This window comes from Dama dama, chromosome 13 (genome assembly GCF_033118175.1).
Source record: "Dama dama isolate Ldn47 chromosome 13, ASM3311817v1, whole genome shotgun sequence".
In the NCBI taxonomy this organism is placed as follows: Eukaryota; Metazoa; Chordata; class Mammalia; order Artiodactyla; family Cervidae; genus Dama; species Dama dama.
This window is the reverse complement of record NC_083693.1, coordinates 29,713,629-29,738,106: the sequence shown is the minus strand read 5'-3', so window position 1 is coordinate 29,738,106 and position 24,478 is coordinate 29,713,629. Positions and strand designations below refer to the sequence as shown.

The following is a 24,478-nucleotide window of genomic DNA, read 5'->3' as shown; positions in this document are numbered from 1 at the left end:
ATTTAGTATTAGTTTAAAATTTTCGTATATCATGTTCACTTATCATATATAGAAGTATAAATAAATACTGGAAACAGCCAAAAAGACTCATCTCTGTGGTAATTTTAAATGCTTTCTTAACACCCGAGTCAGATTGGATATTGAGAGTCAATGTGGTATAATGGAAAGAGCTCAAGATCTAGAATCAGAAAACCTGGGTTTGAGTCATGGATCCACCATCTGATATTGAAATCTTAGGTTGTAAAAATGGAAACAGACTTGCAGAGAATGGTTGTCTCTGCAAGTGGATGGTTGTCAGGGAAGGACGATAGGGGGAGGGCAGCATAGGTAGAGAGGACTAAGAGTGCAGACCTCTGGATGTAAAACAAATGAGCCGGGGATATAATATACAACTTAAGGAATATGACCCATAATATTTCAATAACTGTGTTTGGAAACAGATGGTTACTAGTCTTAATTGTGTTGATTGTATCATAATATATGCAAAAGTCAAATCACTATGTAGTATATCGGAAGCTAACATCATATTATATGTCAACTATATTTTAACTAAAAAAATCTAAAATACTATGTCATAGAATTCAATTGTGACAATGTGTTAAGTATTTTACACTATAGAATGCTATAGGAATGTGCATGTAACAAATGTATTAGAAAATAAATGAAATATAGTGATAATATATTTTTTAAATTGAGCTCCAGTTTTTGGAGGAGATGTAATTCAGGTATCTATTTAACAAGACAGAGAAATGTAACTTTTTAATATTATGGACATTTATTAAATACTTAGGGTGTATTAGATTTGGGAAGATAGATAAATAAAAGGTGAAAATAATAGGAAGTAAGAGGTTTGATCTTTTAAAAGACAATAAAATCAATAGTTATCCTAATAAAAAGAGAATAAAAGTCAGAAAAAGAAACCATCAAAATGTTTTTAGAGGTTGAAATACATAGTTATAATGCCAATGTATTTGAAATAATTGACTCCAAAAAATAAATATCCAAAGTAGGTCCACAGAAAGACCTTGAATCCAATATCCTAATGAAATAAGAAAGGTTAAATGAAAAACTGACTCCCTAATAGACTCAGTAGATTTTTTTTTAAATGTTAAAGTACAAGAAAGCCTCTATTATGTAAGTTATTTTTTAAACTCAGACTAAAAAAAATCGTACTGCTTATTTTATGGAGTAGATTGGTTATGATCCAAAAGCCTCTCAAAAAGAAAATATTAATCAGATATTACGTATTACTATTGGACAGAATCATTAAATAAAATCTTAGCCGGTTATTTGTTGAAGCAAGGAGTCATGAGACCTGTCTCTTGTTTTGGATTCTCCCATTAACAAGCAGTATGATCTTAAATCACTCATGTTTTGCTGGTGTAAGGGTTTTTGTTTCATGTTTTGGCTCTTTGTGTATGAGCAGTTGTTTTGATTTATAAGTAAGATGTTCTTTTCTAACTAAATTTTTTTCTCTCTGGAATACTACATACTAAAAGAATTATCCATTATACCTTAATAGTCTTTATTCCAAGGATACAAGTCAGTTTAACAATGAAATATTCTTGTGTGTGTGCTTAGTCGCTCAGTCATGTCCAACTCTTTGTGACCCCATGGACTGTAGCCCGCCAAGCTCCTCTGTCCATGGGGATTCTCCAGGCAAGAATACTGGAGTGGGTTGCCATTTCTTCCTCCAAGGGATCTTCCCACCCCAGAAATCGAACCCAGGTCTCCTGCATTGCAGGTGAACTCTTCACCATCTGAGCCACATCTTTGTTACAGCAATAAGAAAGATAGTAGAAACTAATGTAATTTCATCCAGTAGATGCTCAGAGAAATAATTACCCAAATTATTTTTCTGAAGTACTCTTAAATTGAAATAGGAAGTATTTTTACTTGGTTATGTAGTGCATGTTTATTCAGTTTTTATTGTTGAAGAAATAATACACTTATGTGGCTCAAAATTCAAAAGGTATACCAAGAGTATATAGTGAAAACATCTTTCTTCTCCTCTCCCCCAGTCACCCAGAAACAGCCAATTTTAGTTTTAAAACCAAGAGCCAGAGTTTTCTCAGGGGAGAAATTATAGGCATTTATCAAAAGGGTGTCTCTTAACGTTCACTCTAATTTGAGCAAACATTTGTAATGAGTGATTAGAAAAGAAATAAATAAATAACATAGTTAAGGAGGAGAGAGGTAAGTTATCACTGTAAGATGGCCTGATCTTGTACCTAGAAAACCTTAAAAAAAGAAAAAAGTGAGCGGAGATTGTAATAGGTAATGAATGATACGAGCAAAATGGCAGAATATGAGACCAGTTTATCAAAATTGAATTTCCTCTTATGAAAGCAGCTAGAAAATTCGTAATTAAAATTTCACTTACAGTAGTGACAAAGGATATCTAATGTTTGGAAATTAGCTTAGTATGAAATACTTGACATTGAGTCCAATAAAACTAAAAAATCCTAAAGGAAGAACATAGAGGAATTCTTGAAGTAAGTAGAGCTACAAGTGTCCTCTTTACTGGGAAGAGAATAAAGAGAGCAAAGACGACAGTAGTGATCAATAGATGAAATGGGAAACCGAGTGTAAATCCAGGAGATCTTGTTGAACTTGGTGAAGAGAAAGTTTATCAGGAAAAATGAATGGCCAAGAAATGCAGAAATATGTTTTGAGAAGAAAAGGGCAGTGATGAGTGATTGGCTTTACTAGGCTTCAGAATATGTAATGGTTGCAGATGAAATTCTTATCCACCTGGAAAATCCAAAACAATTGGAAAACAACTATCAGTAGAATTCAGGGACTGGATACAGGTTTAATGTATGAAAATTAGTAGCTTTCCCTTAGCAATAATAACTTAGAAAACATAAAATTTAAAAGGGGCCCACTCATGATAGCAAAAATTTCCTTCAGGTACCCAGGGATAAATGTAAAAATGTAAGATCTATATGGAGAAAACTTTGAAATTCTGCTGAAAATATGATAAAAGAGCAAAATAAATTAAAGCATACCCTTTGCCTTTGAGAAAATGATTAAATTATACATATACATACATAAGTTACTTTTAAAATGTCAGTACAGTTGACCGTTGAATAACACAGGGGCAGGGGTGCTGACTCTCCATGCTGTTAAAAATCTGCATGTAACTTACGGTGGACCCTTCTGTATACCCAGTTCCTCTGTATACACAGTTCTTCTGTGTACACATTTCCTCTATGTCCATGGTTCCTCATCTTTGGATTCAACCAGCTAGAGATTGTGTAGTACTACAGTGCTTACTATTGAAAAAAGTCTGAGCGTAAGTGGACCCACACTGTTCAAACCTGTGTTGCCCAAGGGTCACCTGTACTTCCAGTTTATAAATTACTAAAACCCAGTCAGAATCCCAATAAGACTACTGTTGTTTTTAAGTAATTTTTATTGTGAAACTTGTATATATAACAAATATGGAAAACATGACTATGTATAGTTTGAAGAATACCAATTTAAAGAAGAAACTGTCACCCAGATTAAGAAACAGTACGTTGCTAGGGCCTTAAATCTCCTATATGTCCCTCCTCAATTCTATCCTTATTCACTTTTTCAGACTTTTAAGTTGATCATTGCTTTGCTTCTCTGTATAGTTTTGTCATGTGATATGTATTCCCTAAGTGATACTTTGCTAGTTTGGAAAAACTTGAGTGTAAGTAGCAGTGTAAGGAAAGGTTAATTTGCCACCTTTTATGTAGATTCAGGGGCTGGCAAAACTAAATTGATGGTAAGAGTTAGGATGGTGGTTACCTTTGGAGAGGGGGCTTCTAGGGAGCTCTAATGCTGCATTTCAGAATCAGGATGGCGTTTACATGGTATGTTCATTCTGAACTCATTAAGCTGTACCCTTATCATTTGTATACTTTTCTGTTTTAAGTCTTATATTTAAAGGTAAACTAAAATTGTTAAGCATGTTAATTAAGTTGATTCATGGAAAAGTATTTTAAAGTTAACGTTCATTGAAATTAGCTGGACAGAGCTGTTAACACCATCATAATGAAAAAATTTTTTTGCATGTGTAAGTGGCGGCTTGGGGAAAGGACATAATATAAGTAGTTATTTTTTTATTCTTTTGTATATTAATAAACTAGCATCTTATAAAAGGGGAAAGAAAGCTACATGTCTCTGCTGGTTGTGTTTAAACTGAAAACAAGGTGGTCCTGTCCTCAGTTGCCCCCTTCAGATTGGGATAAGTAGGGTGATCAGCTGGGTGGTTTGGAGTGCATTGGGGTTTTTTGTTGGTTTTTGAGATTTATCATAAGGCAAATAGTATCTTGACTGCCCCCTTTACTTTCTCATGTGACATTTTATGAAGATAGGAATTGTGTATCTATTTCTACTTGTTTCCTAGGTTTTCGTGGAGACTCTGGACAAGTGTTTCGAAAATGTTTGTGAATTGGATTTGATCTTCCATATGGATAAGGTACTACTCTCCCAAGCCAGGGTTCCTGGGAAGCTAAGAACTTTGACCATCTCTAACCATCTGTACACTTGCATGTTCTTTCATTTTTTTTTTTAACTTTGGAGATAGTCTTAGAACTTGTTTTATTTAATAACTTAAGTTTATAGTTTGGGGAGTACTTTGCTAAGATTTGTTACCAGTTTTAACACACACAGGATTATTACTGGGCCTATATTATGGTTCATTTTTCATAGACAGACTTGTTGGTTTAGGGCAGTGATGGCTACCAGGCCAATGGTGAGATAAATAGGTTTATGTTGATTTTGAAATGAGTTTCCTAGGTATAGTCCAGTCACAGTGAAGCTTTGAAATAAACACAGCATGGAGTTGTTTTGGGTTTTTTCTTTGGCTACTCCGCAGGGCATCTTAGTTCCCCGACCAGGGGTCAAACCCATGCTCCCTATGCTGAAAGCACAGTCTTAACCACCAGAATGCCAGGGAAGCCCCGACACAATGGTTTTTGACTTAGTGAAATTTACATTTTTCCTAAAGAGTAATATAGTGACTGAGACATCAGTAACATATTTTGAGGTCAGGTCATTGATATTCTGTAGCCTGCCAGGCAGAATTGAAGTGGGCCAAAGTACATGTCCGCAGTTACGAGTTGCTAGCATCTAACAGTGACATGGCTAACATCCTCATGTGCAAAATTATATGTGGGACATAGCCAGCAAGGGGATAGATAGGGGCTTCTTTTATCCAGCTCAGCACACGCTGTACCCAGTGCTGTTCACTGGTGGAGGTGGGTGCATCTTAGGTTTGCTTGGCTCTGGTCTTTCTCTCACCGATTATCATTTCTATGATCCATGGCCCTTGGAGGGAGATAAAGATGTTTAGGAGACTATTCCTCATTGCTAAGCCATGATACTTTATTAATCTGTTTTCATCATGACAAGGCAGGTTATTTTTAGATCCATCATTGCCATCTTGAGGACTTTGACATCCCAGAATCTTCAGTTTCAGTTAACTTTCCCAGGGTTTTCCTGGGCACTTCCTGGGCCAGTGCAGTGGGTGTGGGCATAGAGTAACGTTTTCTCTCTCAGCATCTGGCTTGGCTGCGGGCTCCCTGAGCAGCCTGGTACAGGAGAATCACAGAACCCCATTCCTTTTGGATTAATAGGTACTTGACTTGGGGCTCCCTGATAGCCTCACAAGGTTTCCGGGGCTCACCAGTTCTTTTGAGGTGGTCAGTCTCTCTTTTCATATGAAAGGATCTTAGAAACTTCAGAGACCTCTTACCCCTCCTCTTTGCAGCTAATAAGAGTTGTTGTAGACCAGGGCTTCCCCGGTAGCTCAGCTGGTAAAGAATCCGCCTGCAATGCAGGTGACCACAGTTCGATTCCTGGGTTGGGAAGATCGCCTGGAGAAGTGAACGGCTACCCACTCCAGTATTCTTGCCTGGAGAATTCCATGGACAGAGGAGCCTGGCAGGCCCCAGTCCATGGGGTTACAGAGTCAGACACGACTAAGTGACTTTCACTGTCAGTTGCTAAAGATGCTGCTATCTGGTAATTATTGTCAAGGAGAGGCATAGCTCAAATCCATTTTCCTTCTGTACCAGTGGGGAAAAAGGTTAAGATTAAAGAGACTTGAGAATATAGAGGGAATGGAGGAATGCCTTCCATAGGCCTTATTGTTACTATTATTTTAAAGCAATTTAAAAAAAAAAAATTGTGAAATAAGGTGTTACCTTTGGGTTACCACCTGGTTTCAAAGGGGATTCCTTTTCAGTTGTCACCTGTTGCTTACCAAGCCAGATCCACATCTCAGATCATGATTTAAGGGATAGATTTTACCAGGGAAAGGAAATTCTCAAGCAGTAGAAGAAGAGGCACTGGTCTTCCATCCTCCCGTTGTCCCCATGGGGAGGGCCTGTCTCTGCTAGAGTGGTGTCCCCCACCTCCCTCCCATACCCTCCCCCTTCCCCATAATGCCCTCTCTTTTTATCAGGCAGCTAAGGGAGCAAACTTACTAGTGAGATACACAAACTGCCTGGATACTAGACAATCTGTGTTTGGGTGCCAGTTTTCTGTAGAAGCTGTCTCAGAATGCCAGCTGCCTAACACCTGAAAACTCGGGGGCCTATAGGATGATATACCTGGAGGAGGCAGTTGAGGGTCCTGTGGGAAGTTGAGCTTGGGTCCTTTGCATTTTAGTTTACAATTTAGGGTCAGTTTTTAAGTTACACATGTGCTCATGCACACACATACACGCCTGTTGGAATTTTGATTGGAATTGCATTGAATCTATAAAACATTGAGGAGAATTTACTTTTTATAATATCATTTTATCCATGTTATGGTATATCTGTTTCTTTAGGTCTTTGAGGTTTCTCTGAACTGTTACAGTTTTTCCCATAGAGATTTTACATATCTTTTATTAAATTTGTTCTTAGATACCTGTTTTTTTATGTACTGATGTTTTAAATATTCATTTTTTCCTTTATTGCTACTATCATCATATAGAAGTCACTTTATTTCTGCATGTTGATGTTCAATTCAGAATTATGTTAGACACTTATTAATTCTGATATTTTATCTGTAAACATTTTGCTCATTTCTTTTCAATCCTGTACATTTCATGTCTTTTTCTTGCTCTACTCTACTGACTAGGAGCTCCAATGTCAGGTTGAATAGAAGTGGTGATAGTGCTCATCTCATTTTGATCCTGATTTAAAAGGGAAGTCCTCTTCTTGTCAGTATTTGCTGTATATATAATATTTGAAGTATAGTAAACTTGGAGGTAAATGTTCTTTATTAAGTTAAAGGGAATGTCTTCTCTTTTTAGTGGCTAAGAATTTTTAGTCATGAAAAGTTGTTAAAATATATCGAGAGCTCTTTCTCCATCTCCCGTGGGAATCACTTTTTTTTTTCTGATTATTCTAATACTGTTTTTTAATTATTTGTGAGGATACCTGCTAAAGCAGTAAAGTAATCTCAGTCCCATCTATTTTATTGCACATGACTTTTGCAGGAAATAAAAGGCCATAAAAATGTTGTTCTTTCTCATATGTCTTATCTTCAGATGAGTTCTATACAGTGTTTTGCTGTGGCTGCACATTTCTTTTAAAGGTTGTAAAACTGTTTTATTTTTAGTTGCTCTATGACATCAGGAAATTGCTATCCATATCTCCTAAGGTTTTTGAAAAGTGATGATCCAAGGAACCCGAATCTCACTCTACTCGCCGTATAATGTCAGCAGGTATCTTCCAACAGGTGTCTTTCTTTCAGTGGGATTTCAAGCTCACCTTTGCCCTCAATGTAGAGCAGCTGCTAATCCAGGCATATCTTCTGTTGATAGAAGAAAATGGTCTTTTTACTCAGATAGGTAAAGGATCTATCATAAGACAATAAGAATGTCACCTCTAAAGCCATCCTTCTTAATTGAAAGTCTCTCCACCCCAAGTCAGGATTCCCCTCAGATAGTGTTACACTGTGCATTGGGTCATCACGGGTAGCTGCCCCATTCCCCTATGCAGTGGTGGCTGGAGCAGGAGGCCTGTGTGAGGACCAGAAATGGCTGAATTCCTACTGTCCTGGCAGTTGTTTTTTTTTTCTTCCTAATCTTGAGATTTCTTTCTCAGCTTCTAAGTTATTTTTGTAAATGTCCTGTTTTTATTACTGCAGCTCTCTTCACCTCTTCTCTCACCCTTTCTTCCTGTATTAAAGAAAGTTTAATCCATTCCATTTCTAGAACTAAGTTCTCTTCCTGTCCCTAATATGCATCATAAATCTCACTTCTTCAGCTCACCTCTGAGATGTCTTTATTTGCTCTTTCTTCTGTAACTACAAATTTCCCCAGCTTGCCCCAATCTCTTACAGAATACACCTCTCCCATGCTTTTGCTGCTCCTTTTAACTGTCATTTCATTTCCATCATTTCATTTAAGGTAAACTTCTTCAGTGAGTGAGTGATTTATACCCAGTCTTGCATTTCTACTTTATCTGTTCTTTTTCTGGAGCCTATAGCCTGGTTTTCACTTGTACCCCAAATTCACTGATTATTTCCTAATTGCATTTGCCAGTCATCACCTTTAATGTTTCTGCAGCATTTGATGCTGTTGATCATTCCATCGAGCACTGCCTTAATCCTTTTCCTGCCTTAGTTTCTGTCACATAGAACTCTCCTGGTTTTTCTCTTACTCTCTTCCCACCTTCTACCAGTAAATTATGATGTCAGTCCTCTCTCCCTTTACTCTTTTCCCTCTCATGCTTCTCTCTTAGGTCCCAGTTGCTCAGACATTTCTTTCTCATTTCATTCTAGTGTGTTGTTTCTTCTTGCCACTTCTTATCCGTAGCCAGGTTCAACGTGCGTCTCCTGAAAACTGTTTCTTCTTAGCTTCCCTTTTTGGGTGGCAGTTCCAGCATTCTGTGTCATGTACATGCAAAGCGTTTCCTTCTTCTGTGCCCCCAGCAGCCAGTCAATCCCTAAAACCTGTGCTTCTTTCCATAGAGTCCTTCTTATATCTTGTTCTTAGATTCACCAATTATTAACATTTGTCACACTTGCATTTGTATTAATCTCTCTATATATATATCTACTTTTTTTTCCTGAACCATTTGAGAGTTAGTTGCAGACATTATAACTTTTCAACCCAAAGTACTTCAGCACACATCTCTTAAGGACAAGGACGGCATGTTATATAATACATTGTGCATAATTCTCTAACATACTTAATTACAGCATAATTAATTATTAACCACAACATAATTAGCTCTCAGGAAATTTAACATTAATAAATACTGTTATCCAATATATAGTTTATGTTTAATTTTCCACATTTGTCCCAGTAATGTCCTTTATATGTATGTATATTTTATGATCCTAGTTTCAGTTATGAGTCAAGCACTGTCTTTAGTTATGGTAGCTCTTGATTTCAGTTGTGTCTGTCAGATTTTCTAACCTTATTTTCTCTTATTGTTGGTCCTACACACTAGAATTAGATTCATTTTCTTTCTTTTCTTTTTTTCCTTAGATGTTTTCAGTTCATTTATTTTTATTTATTCATTCATTTATTTTTTGTGCCATGTGGGGTCTTAGTTCCCTAAGGAGGGATTGAACCAGTGCCCCCTGCAGTGGAAAGCATGGAGTCATAACCACTGGACTGACAGGAAGTCCCCTAGATTCATTTTCCAAACCCTCTAAATGAGCTCCCTTGATCACAAACCTGTTTTGGTCCCCCATTATCAAGGTTTGACACCGTGGCCGGGCATGCAAGGCTCTCCACAATTTGTCCCTGTTCTATCTTGTCCTCACTTACCATTACTTCTAGCCAGATACTTTCTGCTCTAGCCAGACTGAATCAGTCTTCATCTCTTTGTAATTCCTGCTCCAGAGCCTCTGCCTGAATTGCCTTTCAACATCTTAAACAACTGAATCCAGCTTGTCTTCTAAGCTCAGCTCAAGTCCTACCGCCCTAAAGATTGTCCTGGTTACCCTGGCCTGTTGTCTCTGTGAACAATATGTAGTGCTATTTCTGATTTGTGTACCTTAGTTTATGTAAGTTTGTATGTTTTTCCTTCTTCATTAGACTGTTTTTTTCTTTGTGTTTGCCCTTTTCTCCCACACTGGATCTAGCGTGGCCCCTTTCACTGTGGGAGGTGTCTCCAGGTGTGTGTCAATAAAGAGTTCTCATGCCTTAGCCTCACAGATTTCTTCATGACTTAAAGTCCTGCAGGTTGGAGTCGAGTTTGTTTTCATAGCCTCTGGCACAGTCCCCAGCTCTCTAGACGGTGCCATTTGGAGCTCCCCTTGCCTGGGGCAGTTGGTTCCCTTCTGCTTTCAGAAATCCCACCAAGTACATCCTGGCTGAAGTGGGAATTGGCGTTGATCTTGGTGAATTGAGTTTTGTTCAAAGAAAGTCATGTGAGTAGCCTCACATTCTGTTCTACTGGTGTCTCAGCAGCAAAGCTGGAACTCAGCTGTGCTTTCAGTTTTGGTCATCAGAGTCATGATTTAGTGGCTGTGTCAAGGTAGTGCATCTGGTTTTTATAGATTTCAGCTTGCAGTGGGCTGTCTCAGGAGATTTGGAACATATGTTTTGGGGCAGGTCTGAACCTAAGAAATCTTGTAGTATAGAATTTAAAATCTCTGCTAAGTATAGGCTGCTGAAATGGGAAAATGCTGATGGCTCAAAATTGAAATGAACTGTTGAGCCTTAAGATGAAAGGATTGTAGATAGTAATAATGCATGGTCCTCCTGAAATGTCCCTTCTGAGAACAGAGGCTGTGATAAGAAAGCTCATTAATGCTCTCTACACCAGTGACGTTTGAGGAGATATCCTGATTTCTATCTCAAAAACTGGAGGAAGAGTAAAGGACACACATTTTGTGTGGTTTCAGTGAGGAAGGAGGGCCTGTTTGGGCCCAAAAGGACAAGACATTCTGTTTGAGTTTCAGTTCTTACTAAAGGTGGTAGTTGGCATATCTGGCTACCTGTGTTTCTCTTTCTGAATGCTCCCAAGAGAGTGGAGGGGAGCTGAGGCCTGCCTTTTGTCCCATTGCATCCTGGGCCCTTCTCTACTGATGCTTGAGAGAGAATTTTATGGCAGAATATTTTTCAGAGGCTATTATCTCATTCCATCAGGACAGCTCAGAGATTAGCAATAATGATTTCTTAAATTTCTAACATTGCTGTATTTGGTTTAAAAAAAAAGGAAAGAAAAGCTCAGACTGCGCCAAACTACACTTAACACTGGCTACAGTACACACTATCACCTTGCTTACTTGACCTTTGCCCTGCCTCAGCGTGCAGTGTCATTGATTCCCACTTGAAATTGCAGAGAACCCTTTTGGTTTGTTTAATTGTTCCTTATTGCCGGTTAAGGGCGTTAGGATGACAGTGTACACAAAACAGCCAAATTTGACCTTTAGAGCTATCTGTTTGTATCCGGCCTTTTCAGTAAAACCAGTGTTTGACAAGACTGTAGTTAGAGCAGAGCGTATTACCGATGATGTTACTTGGTTGTGTTGCAGATAAAACAAATTGCATATCCCTTTGATAGCTAATGTGTAGGTGCCCTAGAAGTCTGGAACAGAGATTTAGTTGTGTTTTTCTTGCTGTTATCCTTTAGGATACACAAGAGGATTGGCCTGCTCTGGGATGAAAAACAGAATTTCTTGATCCCTAGTTGAGAACCCTTTTTCAGACTTGATGTTTGTATCAGTGTAGATAGACTTGGTCATGTGTGCTGTGTGTGCTGTTTCTTCAGTTGTGTTCAACTCTGTGTGACCCCATGGACTGTAGCCCTCCAGGCTCCTCTGCCCATGGGATTCTTCAGGCAAGGATACTGGAGTGGGTTACCATTTCCTTCTCCAGGGGATCTTCCCGACCCAGGGATTGAACCCATGTCTCCTGGAGCTCCTGCGTTGCAGGTGACTTCTTTGCTGCTGAGCCACTGACTTCAAATTTTCAATAGCTTATAGCAGAAAGGTTCACTTCTCACTCATGCTGTGTGGCCATTGTAGTGTCTTTGCCACTGTAGTTACCCCGGGGTCCAGGCTGATGGAAATCTTCATCAACATGTACTTCCACCTGGGCACTTGATGTGTTGGCTCTTAAAGTGGCATATCCATCACATTCACATTTCATCGGCCAAAGGCAAGTCACACGGCCATGCTTAGAAACCTGGGGAAGTGCAGTCCTACCCGTGTGCCCAAGATGCGGGAGAACCTGAAATAGTTTTGAATATACTAATGACTACTACAGGGTTTTTTGTTGTTGTTGTCTTTATTTTCTTAGAGGAAAAATAAATCTGACATTTGCTTCGGTATCACTTTATAAATGAAAACTTAGAAATTTTTAGTATCAGAAAAATAGAAGAACACACCTGTAAGAAGAAACATGATTGACTCTTAGTAAAAGGCATCTAGTGTAGCCGCTTTTCACTTTATCTAGTGAAATACTTGGTATTTGTCTCTTCTATAGTTCTCAAATGAATTTCAGGTGACTTACCAAATTAAAATTCCCTAATAGAATAAATTGCTTCCATATCTACAAATACTATAAGATATGATATGTAAAAATTTACTGAATTTGTTGATTTCTGTTTCCAAAACCAGAATTTCAGGAGGCCAAATGGTAGGAACAAAGGTTAAAGGTATGGCAGGGGATAAGGAGGCATGGGAACATTGGGGGTGAAGGCCACTGGGACTGGGAACTTTGCATAAACTCCAGTTAGTCAGAGGGTCTGCCAGCAGAGGCATTAGTGGTGTTCTGATGCAGTGCAATTTCTCACTGAATTGCTGATATTCTTTGACCCCCCTCTGCTGAATGCCAGTGGGGCCTCTGCCTGATATATTTCCAGATGCCCTCTGGGATGGGAACAATGCTGTCCTAGATGAAGAGCAGTGAGTTAGAGTATGGAGTTTATGTATGGAGTTGGTCAGAGAGAAGTTTGAAGAAGTAGTTGACGATCAGATTGTGGAGGGCCTCGACTCTTGGCATTTCTGAGTCCAGTGTACACTCCCCACTCCCCTTCTCGTCAAGCACTTTTGATATTTCCTCATTCTTAAGGTGCTCTTTGTTTCTAGTTTCCATGGTACCCATTCACCTGATGTTTTTCTACCTTTCCGGCTGTTTCATCTGGCACTTTGAGCTTCTTAGCTCTTAAATGGTCTCTCTTTTCTTTTAGACATTTACTTCTTAGGACATCTCACACAGTCCCATGATTTCAGTTATCTGTCTGCTGATAGTACCATCTGAACTCACTTCAGATGGTTATGTCCAAAACAGAATCTCTAGCCCCTTCCATTTCCAGACTGACAGTTCTGGAAAGGTTTTTAGGGAAGCCTTTTTTGGCAGTCCCCTTCCTGCCCATAGACTAAAACAGGTGTGTGCGTGTGTGTGCTCAGTCACTTCAATCATGTCTGACTCTGTGACCCAATGAATCGTAGCCCACAAGGCTCCTCTGTCCATGGTATTCTCCAGGCAGAAATATTGGAGTGGGTTTGCCATGCTCTCCCCCAGGGGATTTCCCAACCCAGGGATCAAGCCCATGTCTCTATGTCTCCTGCATTGGCAGACGGGTTCTTTACACTAGCGCTGCCATTTCCCCAGCACCCTCAACTGCTTTTGCTGTGACGTTTAACAGTGTATTGTTTTTGCTTACTTGCCTGGTTCAGAGCACACACCCTTTGTGTGCTGGGACCTGATTCCTGGCTCTGCCACTTAAGAACTGTATGGCTTGTGCCTTTGGAACTTATATGTAGACAGGAACTTGTGATAGCCCCTGGCTTTTATGGTAGATAGCAGCTAACTTATATGGAGCATTAAATATACAACAAGTGCTTAGAACAAGGCCTATACATAGTAAGTATTTCATTCTTTTGTTTGTTGCCCATCCCCACTTCAAGATACTGTTAAGGTAAGGACAGACTGTCTTGTTCACCCATTTATTTCCAGATAATAGCACAATACTTGACACATACTGCTTATTCATTGTTGACCTCATTTGTCCATCTGCTAATAGGGAAATAGTTAATCAAACTTTCATTTTCTCATGAACCGTTTATCTACTAGAGGAGAGACAGTAAATGGGTGGTAATAAGTTCAGAGGAGAAAATAAGAAAATAAAGTGTGGGTTGGTAAGGCTTGATGTTCTATACAGGGTGCTTAGGGAAGGCATCACTGATACAATGGCATTTGAGCAAAAACTGGAAGAAAGTAAGAGAAGTCAGAGATGGGTTCTTCCCTGGAGAATTCCAGGTCAGTGGATCCAGTCCAGAGACCTTGGGGCCAATATACCTGAGTGGAAGTGAGAAAGGGGGAAAGTAACAGGAGATGAGGGAGGGATGGGGAAAGAGCGGCAGGTAGGTCATTGTAGATCATCATTACAGAAGAGATTGACATGAGTCCCTGCCTCTGGAGAGGACAGCTGGGTATGTGTCGGGGCTCACTTTTCCAAAATGTTGGGCCATGTGCCATTTATTGCCAGCTTATCACCCTGGGGCTTTAGGCCCAGTGCACTGAAGAGAACAATCCTCTCTCGATTCAGGCTTTATTGCCTAGGACAGTAAACAGTTTAGATTGCTCTCTGCTGCTCTGAGACGAAGTCTGAGCTTGAAGCCAGATAAGTTGATAGGTTGTCTACAGATGACCCCTTCCCCCTAGCCTAGGAGCTGTGATTAACTCCAGAGGACGAGTGGGGAGGGCCAGTGGTCATGGCCCGGAATACACCTCAGGACACAGTTATGAGTCTGGAAGATCGCTCCCGATTGGGGAAAACAGTACACTACATCTTGGTCCTTGATAAATCTTTGTGGCCTTATCTGCGTATGACCTCAAAAATTAAAGTCCACATTCTGTAGAGAATAAGTTGCTGTCTCTGTTTCTGAAGTTAGCCAAGTCTGTACCACGAGACATTTTAAGTAGCTTAGGGGCAGAGGGAAGCCCAGGCCCGTCTGCCTGAGGTTTAACTCCAGACAGCCCTGAAGGGAGGTCACCCTCTCATAGCCTGGAGCCGAGCACTTGCTGTTTTTTGCCTTCCCTAAGCACCCTGTATAGAACATCAAGCCTTACCAACCCACACTTTATTTTCTTATTTTCTCCTCTGAACTTATTACCACCCATTTACTGTCTCTCCTCTAGTAGATAAACGGTTCATGAGAAAATGAAAGTTTGATTAACTATTTCCCTATTAGCAGATGGACAAATGAGGTCCACAAGTACACAAGTACATCCTTTTGGATTTTCGGGATCCATATATCTGAATTTACCCTAGAAGAATCATGTTCATGTTGATTAGAGAAACCTCAGGAAAGGAGTGGACAGTTCCTTGCTGACTGTGCCCGACTCCTTGGGCTTTAAAACTGCTGCTTCTTATCCTACTTACAGAGTGAGAGAAATGGGCACGTTCTGCACAGGTCTGTCCCTGGCACCCTGCTGGCTTTCTCTTCATACCTTCGCCCTTGGGCACGCGTCTGCTTTGATGCAGATAGAGAACAGATCCACCTCTCATTCTGACCCAGGCTAAAGGCCTATGTTTCCATGGGTGTTCAGCACCTTTCCATCTTTTTGAGCTGGCACCACTTCCAGCTTTGTGTTCACCCACAAGTCCACTCACTTTCTCCTCTCCGCCTCACCTCCTTTCCTGCCCCCCTCCACCCACTTACCCACTAAGCCACTGTCTTCCCTTCTTAACTTTCATTCCGCCAATGTATCAATACTGTCTTTCTTCAAGGTATGAAATCTCAGGGATGCCTGCTTTGCTTTCTGTTTCCAAGTGGTGACAAAATGATACTGGTTCTTCCTTCAGTGTTTGTTTCAGGCCCACCTCTGCCTTTCCTTTGCCTTTTCTTTTCCTTGCCAGATAACTAACAGATCAGCTCTAGGTAACTACAGCAGCTAAGCCAGTCTTTCTCCCAACTGTTTTCACTCAGTCTAATCTTTCATAGAAACAGTTTCTCCATTTTCCCTTCAGTCTACATTCTTCCCTCTGGCCTCAGAGGATCTCTGGCTTGTTGATTCTTTCACCCCTTGGGCTCCCTCTGCTTTAGAACATAGACCCCCTCAGGCCCATCGGAACACATCTTCCTGCTTTCCGTGTGTACTGTGATTCACTCCCACCTTTCTGCCTTTATCCATGCCTTGTCGCCACCCTGAAATACCCTCATCTTCCCCCCACCAACAAGCTTTTGAGATTTCAGAACCCAACTCAAGTTTTACATTTGATGAAGTCTTTGAACTCCACTATTGTAGGTCTCCAACCTATTTCTCTTCTTACTCTTGCTTTAAAGTTTGTATTCCTAATTCTTTCCAGTAGGTTTTAAAGTCTTGGAATAATGTCAGTATGTGATTCTTTGTTGGTCATCTGAACAGGACAGGGCACTCAAATATAATTGATGGGTTGATTATTATGGTTGATTGATTGTCCAAATTTGGTGTGGTTTTTAATTTTCAAAGCACTTTTCAGATATAATGTCTGATTCACACAGCTAAAGGCTTGTTTTTAAAAACTGGATTCTAATTAGACCTCCACTTTCAAGGTTATGACCTGTGTGTGCCCACTGGTTTCAGGGCATACATCAATGTATCACTTAACTTTGCCTTTGCTCCCTTGGGAGGTAACGTGTGGTGGACTCAGGAGAAGCCCTGTTTTCCTTGAGTGGGATTCTGCCTGAAATGGCTTCATGGGTTCTGGCTCTGACAGACTCTGTGTGACTTAGGCAACCCTCTTGAAACCTCCTTGTACCTCAGGTTTTTTGGTTGTAAAACAGGGGTGACACCATCTTTACTTGACTCTTAGACTCCCTTTTTTGGGTAATATTTACAGGTTTAGCACATCAAATCCAGATTTGCCTTACAGGCAATGGCATTTCATAGTTTAATAGCGTTTCAACCTTATCCTTTTTAGTGATACATTAAATAATGGTATGATTTATAATCAAAGACTCTTTGCTTTGATTAAATACATTAATATTCACCATTCATGGTTATTTTGAGGATTGAAGTTGGTGAGTAGTTGCTTAGCTTAATAAATGATGACTTCTGTCTTTATTTTTACATTTTTCCTAATGTTCTCTCTGCTTTCAGAATTACCCCCTTAAATCCGTCCTTTACACACCTGCCTAGTGACGTATTACAAGTGTGTTTTTGACTGACTGCCTCCCTTGTTTGAATTATTCAGTGGCTCTCTATCCCCACAGCAGTGACTCTTAACGGGAAGAAGTATGTGCCTCATTCCTTCTCGCACCTTCCTCAGAACCCTTATGAATACTGAATGACACTGGGTGCTAGAGAGGAGTGTGTTCTACAGGTGAACTTTTGTGAATGTAGGAAGAGGTGGGGACCACTGCCACAACGATTGAGCTGAGGCCCTTTAACATCATCTACAAAGATCTCCAAGACCTTCAGCCTGCCTCTCCAGCCTCACCTCCTGCCATTTCCTCCCTGAACGCCGTGTTCCAGCAACACTGACTGTTTATGTAACTTGCCTTTAGGGATGTTACAGCTTTGTAAATTTTTGACTCAGCATGTAAAGGGCTAGAGAAGATGGGCAAGGTCCAGGGCCGTTCCAGGAGCAGTGCTTTAGAAGGAACAGGAACTGTGGGGATGGGGATCATCTCCTCAGAGACAGGTTTGTGGACCCAGGCATGGCATTTGGAACTTTTTCTTGATGGTCAAATAAATTGTGCTTCCTTTTCCTGACGGCCTGCCATTTGTTCAGATTAGAGAGAGTGCTAGTACTCCAGGGGAGAAGGCAGGGACTTACTCTTTGCAACTCCAGAGGGCACAGGTAGGGTCAGGGGATGGAAATGGTTCCATGCACATTGTATCTTAGTGTAGTTAAGAACTTTCTAGCAGGTATCGCTGTTCACAGCAGACGGGACAGTTTAGGAACAGCAGTGAACTCTTCACCACAGTGAAGGCTCCGTTCTGTCTCAGACCCAAAGAATAAATTCCTGTGTTGGAAAGGAGACTGGAAAAGATGACTTAAATTATCATCAGTACCAGTTTCCATCAAGTCTTTACTTAAGTGTGAGGCACATAATAGCTAAGTATCTTAAATAGAGAGTCTCACTTATTTCCTGCATCATTTTATTTTATCTTTAGAGTAGGTATGTCAAATAAGAATTCTAGTTCTCCACATTTTACAGTTGAAGAAACTGAGTTTTAGAGCTGAGATGAATTCAGCTCTAAAGTGGCAGTAAGTAAGTGGCAGAGGCAGAATTCAGACCCTGGACTGTGGTTTCAGAGCCTGTAGTCTCACAGCTATGCTACCTATAGTGTCCTCTCCTGATTTAGCATCCTCAACGTGGTAAGAAATATATTAAGCTCATGTTTTGCTTTGTTTTTTATTATTTTTATTTGGTTTCACTGCAGCTTAGTTGGAGCATGTGGGATGTAGTTCCCCAACCAGGGATCAAATCTGGGCCCTGTGCGTTGCACACGTGGAGTCTTACCCACTGGACCAGGAAGTCCCTAAGCTCATGTTTTGTTAGCAGATAATCAGCCAGAGAGAGGATAAAATTGTGGAGAACAGTCCTGGACCATTTTTTTTACCCAGTGTTGTACTTAGAGCATTTGAGACCAATGTTACAAACAGGCAGGAAATGGGGGAGGATGAAACAGTAGACAATAAAGAAAAGGTCCTGCTAGAACATTTTTAAAAATTACTTTAGAGAGAACTCTGACTCATAATAGGAAGTTTTTTTTTAAGGAAGGAATAACATGCAATGAGTATAATTTGCTAGTCAACGATATACACGTCAGGGCACAAAACATAAGCCTGCACGTGAGGGACTTCCCTGGTGGTCCGATGCCTTAGGCTGCATGCTTCCACCACAGGGCCGTAGGTGCCATCCCTGTTCCGGGAACTAGGATTGCACATGCTGCACAGCATGGCCAAGGGAAAAAGCAGAAGGTGAGTAATCCTTTTTTAAAGAAGAAGAATCGCTAGCAGAGCACACAGATAGTTAATGAGTTACTGGGTAGCTTTCTATTCCCCCTGCCTGAATAGCTTCTCTTTCATTTACCAGTAAAGGCCCACCCTCATCCAGACTTCCATAGCATTTTATACTTGGGTCATAGTACTGATCACAGTCTTTCCTTTTATTATAGTTATTTCTATACATGCTTTATCTCCCCTACTTGACTATAAGCCCTTTGAGGACAGGGTCCAAATCTTATCTTCGTTTCTTCCTTCTGGCTCTTAACATTCTGTGATGTTAAGCATATTTAAAAATAGACATTGTTACAGATCACATTCTTTTGGTGAAAACCAGTGATTACTTGAATCTAATACATTATCTTGTGTGTGTGTATACAGTGGACTCACAAATATTTAGTTTATACAAATTCATCTCTAAACCATTTGGCAAAAAGAAAGAGGATAAAAATAGTAAATACACAATAATTCTGCCCACAGTTCTCCTCCCTTTGTCTGTGTCTGGAGTGAGTGTGAGATGGAAGATTTGAATCTTTGCCTCTGCCCTCATGTGCCTGTCATGTGCCTCCCATGAGCATCTTATGGTCTTTGGAGTGATTTTAATGCTTAAAGATACAGTGCAGATTTTCAATCTGTGTAGTCCTTTAAGGAACCAACTACTTCATCTAGTACTTAACTGGAAAAAAAGAAAAGAAAAAGTAATCAGGAGGAAAGACTATCTGGGTTGGACCTTAGGTGATTTTAAGGACTTTTGGCCATGTATGGTTTCCATCTTACTTACTTAGAATTTAAACCTTACATAAGATGAGACTCCACTATTTTCTTGGTTTTTTCCATTGAAAGTATGTGTGATCATGTGAGTAAAAGAGAGTGAAAGACAGGAAGTCAGGGGCTAAGTATTGAGTCTTATGGAATTTCATGACAAAGCATCTGAAGAAAACTGTGGGAAAAGTCCAGTCCAGAGACCAAGGAAGTTCATAAGGGGTTCAGGAGACACTAAGAGCAAGGAAAAGAGAAAAACAGAACTTTATTAAACAGGTTGCTTTGTTTGCCTGTTTTCTTTACTTTAGCAGAGGATGCCACGTTTCTGGAAGGTGTTTTTATGCCCTCTTCCCCTTTTTCATTTATTTTTAAAATGGATAATACGGGAACTAGAGACTGGCTCTGGGCAAAATGACTCTCAGACGATTTTCCCTTCCCCTATCAGTGAGGGTCCTCCTACCCATTGACCTGTTAAGAGCCACTACACCCTCTAACACAGGCAAGGAGATGATGCGTGCACACTCCATCTTACCTAGAATCTCTTCCTTCCTTACTCTCTGGAGGCGTTTCCTAGGAATTGGTGAAATCAAGCAGGCTTTGTGACTTGGGGTGGTAAAGTTATCAGCATTTAGCGTTTGTATAGCAGACTAGCTGTGTTATTAGTGGTTAACAGGTCTCTTTCAGAACCTGAGTGTTGCAGTGTTGGCATCCTCCTGTTCCAGCGCAGGCTCTGTGACCATGCCCTCTTGTTTGATTAGTGTCTTACTGTGTTCTCTGTGGTGATCATTGTTTTTAAAAAGATATGGGAGTATGGATGGATAGCCAGTGGGGATGTGAACCCTTGTCTTTTGTGCACAGCAGGCTTCTGTCCTCCAGTGTGAAATACCTGAAGAGAATTAACCTAGTTGAGAGGTTTCTGTGGATATGAGTGAACTTGTAGCGTGGTATGTGTTAACGTGCCACTAGTGTCCTGGAAGATCTTGCCTCCCCCTTCTGCCTGTGGAGTTCCTCCGGAAGAGTTCCTGCCATCCCCATGTAGAACTGCGTTTTTCTGTAGGAACAGTGTTCCTCGTGGTGCTTCGTTGTCACTGCCTGACTGCTCTGTGGTACTGTGTCCTGAGTCAGCCTTTGTGTCCTTCTGACATGAAAGCCTTGTTTATTATATCTGTAGAAAAATACATCGTTAAGTTTAATACTTAAACGTTTGGAATATGGCCCACAATCCCTGGAGACAATATTTTTACTGGAGGAAAAAGAGTAATGTTTGTTACCAGGCTCCAGATCACTTTGCTTATAGTGATTCCTGGAGGACCGTGGGAAGGAAAAGTGTCCACTGAACTGAGAAGGTATCTTGAGACCAAAAGACAAGGCAGGTGGCTCTGTATAATCAGCAGATCAGTTTATTATTATAGGGTAACTTACTCACAGGGTGGGGTTGGGCAGACAGTGTTCCGGAAGCTTTTGTAGCTGCAGTCCATACAGCTGAGAGGGCACTGAGACAGTCTCATAGCTTACCTTGTACAGGAGAGGGTGTACCCTTGAAAACGGTCATGCGTTCCTAAATCAAGACTTATGAATGGGTTACTAGTCTCATGGGTGCTAAGTATAAGTGAGCAAAGGTCTTCATCATTGTTTGGGGACTAATGGAACATAGAGGCTACCTGATTCTAATGATTATTAAACACTATCTATTACATACAAATCCCCAACAACAGAGAAGTGATTACCACATAGTACACTCTTGGGAAGGGTCAGCAGAAGGACAGTAGGAACTGTGTGGGCCCACAATGGCATCAGTTATGCTAATGGCCATAGACATTGGTTGCTTCTGTTCACCTGGGATTGGATTCAGAATTTTTGACTTAAGTGAGAAACATAACCAAGGATGAACTTTTGAATATCCTAGAATCCTCTGTTCTTGGATAGGGTTGTTGAAAGTTACTTGCCTCCATTCCCTGGAGTTCCCAGAGCTGTGTCCCCAAGGAGCACATCTGTCCTTGAAGTGACACTTTTATTTTCCCTCTTAGATTGCATCAATCCTGGCATGAAACAAGCAAGCTCATTTTAATCCACTTTTACTTGTAGAGGTTAACTCCTATGTCCAGGCAGTAGGGGGTGCTTCTCATTGCCAGAGTAGGAAGCCAGACCAACTCAAAAGGCCTGTGTCTCCTCAAAATCAGGACTTGTGAACCATATAAGCCTCTTTCATCCATTCAGCCAGATTTGTGAAGTACTGCTGTAACCACCACAGCGCTTGGCAGTGCGGACCCAGAGATGAATGTGACATAGACTCTGCCCTCAAGATCATGAACTCTTTATTGCAAAATTCAGACTTAAATTGAAGGAAGTAGGGAAAACCACTAGACCATTCAGGTATGATCTAAATCAAATCCCTTATGATTATACAGTGGAAACGACAAATAGATTCAAGGGATTAGATCCGATAGACAGTGCCTGGAGAACTATGGACAGAGGTTCGTAAAACTGTACAGGAAGCGTTGATCAAAACCATCCCCAAGAAAAGAAACGCAAAAAGGCAAAATGGCTGTCTGAGGAGGCCTTACAAATAGTTGAGAAAAGAAGAGAAGTGAAAGGCAAAGGAAAAAATCCATCTGAATGCAGAGTTCCAAAGAATAGCAAGGAGAGACAAGAAAGCTTTTCTTAGTGATCAGTGCAAAGAAATAGAGGAAAGCAATAGAATGGGAAAGAGTAGAGATCTCTTCAAGAAAATTAGAGATACCGAGGGAACATTTCATGCAAAGATGGGCTCAATATAAAGGACAGATATGGTATGGACCTAACAGAAGCAGAAGATATTAAGAAGAGGTGGCAAGAATACACAGAAGAACTGTACAAAAAAGATCTTCGCGACCCAGATAATCACGGTGGTGTGATCACTCACCTAGAGCCAGACATCTTGGAATGTGAAGTCAAGTGGGCCTTAGGAAGCATCACTACGAACAAAGCTAGTGGGGGTGATGGAATTCCAGTTGAGCTATTTCAAACCCTGAAAGATGATGCTGTGAAAGTGCTGCACTCAACATGCCAGCAAATTTGAAAAACTCAGCAGTGGCCACAGGACTGGAAAAGGTCAGTTATCATTCCAATCCCTAAGGAAGGCAAAGCCAAAGACTGCTGAAACTACCACACAATTGCGCTCATCTCATATGGTAGTAAAGTAATGCTTTACTAGCTTTACCGTGAACTTCCAGATGTTCAAGCTGGTTTTAGAAAAGGCAGAGGAACCAGAAATCAAATTGCCAACATCTGTTGGATCATCGAAAAAGCAAAAGAGTTCCAGGAAAACATCTACTTCTGCTTCATTGATTTTGCTAAAGCCTTTGACTGTGCGGATCACAACAAAGTGTGGAAAATTCTTACAGATGGGAATACCAGACCACCTGACCTGCCTCTTGAGAAACCTGTATGCAGGTCAAGAAGCAACAGTTAGAACTGGACACAGAACAACAGACTGATTCCAAATTGGGAAAGGAGTACGTCAAGGCTACATATTGTCACCTTTCTTATTTAACATACATGCAGAGTACATCATGTGAAATACCAGACTGGATGAAACACAGGTTGGAATCAAGATTACTGGGAGAAATATCAATAACCTCAGATATGCAGATGACATATCTGTGACACTTATGGCAGAAAGCGAAGAGGAAGTAAAGAACCTCTTGATGAAAAGAGGAGAGTGAAAAAACTGACTTAAAGCTCAACATTCAGAAAACTAAGATCATGGTATCCAGTCCCATCACTTAATGGCAAATAGATGGAGAAACAATGGAAAGAAGAAACAGTGACAGACTTTATTTTCTTGGACTCCAGGATCACTGCAGATGGTGACTGCAGCCATGAAATTAAAAGACACTTGCTCCTTGGAAGAAAAGCTATGACTAACCTAGACAGCACATTAAAAAGCAGAGACATTACTTTGCCAACAAAGGTCCGTCTAGTCACAGCTATGGTTTTTTTCAGTAGTCATGTATGGTTGTGAGAGTTGGACCATAAATAAAGCTGAGCACTGAAGAATTGATGCTTCTGAACTGTGGTGTTGGAGAAGACTCTTGAGAGTCCCTTGGCCTGCAAGGAGATCAAACCAGTCAGTTTTAAAGGAAATCAACCCAGAATATTCATTGGAAAGACTGATGCTGAAGCTCCAATACTTCGGCCCCCTGATGTGAAGCACTGACTCATTGGAAAAGACCCTGATGCTGGAAAAGATTGAAGGCAGGAGGAGAAGGGGACTGCAGAGGATGAGATGGTTGGATGGCATCACCGACTCGATGGACATGAGTTTGAGTAAACTCTGGGAGTTGGTGATGGACAGGGAGGCCTGGCGTGCTGCAGTCCATGGGGTCGCAAAGAATGGACACAGCTGAGCAACTGAACTGAACTGAAGGACTCCCTTCAAGGAGAAGAACAGACAAGTGAAAAAGATGACAGTGCGCTGAGCTGAGTGCCTTGGGCGAAATGCATACTGGACTCAGCAGTATCACTGAGAAGAGGTCTCCTCAGCCTGGAGAGGTCGTTATCTTTCTTGAATTTACTTCATCCAAGTCTTGGGTGTTCCATCACATCAAATCTTGGAAGGCTCCTTTTGCAATCTCTGATTTTTACAGAACTGCTTAAGAAGATCAGCATGAAGAATAGTGGAAGGTAGTGAGGGTTAGGATTAGCAGTTCTCAGCAGAGTCGGCAGCACCATAAGCCCTTGTTCCAATTAGAGAAGTGCTTTCTTTCCATCAGGAAGTCCCAGCAGGTTAGACAGTCATTTAACTCTCCTTTGGTACCTCCCAGGGCTGTTTTCCCCTTTCTGTGCATTTTCACAGT

At 40.7% G+C, this 24,478-nt stretch overlaps 1 protein-coding gene across 1 annotated transcript in view; it reads left to right on the top strand.

The window, feature by feature from the left end:
• AP3S2 (adaptor related protein complex 3 subunit sigma 2) overlaps positions 1–24,478 on the top strand; it is a 42,693-nt gene that overhangs the window by 7,036 nt on the left and 11,179 nt on the right. Inside the window, exon 4 of the mRNA XM_061158701.1 lies at positions 4,382–4,453. Within this exon, the coding sequence (XP_061014684.1) occupies positions 4,382–4,453 (72 nt within the window). The remainder of the gene's footprint in view (positions 1–4,381; positions 4,454–24,478) is intronic.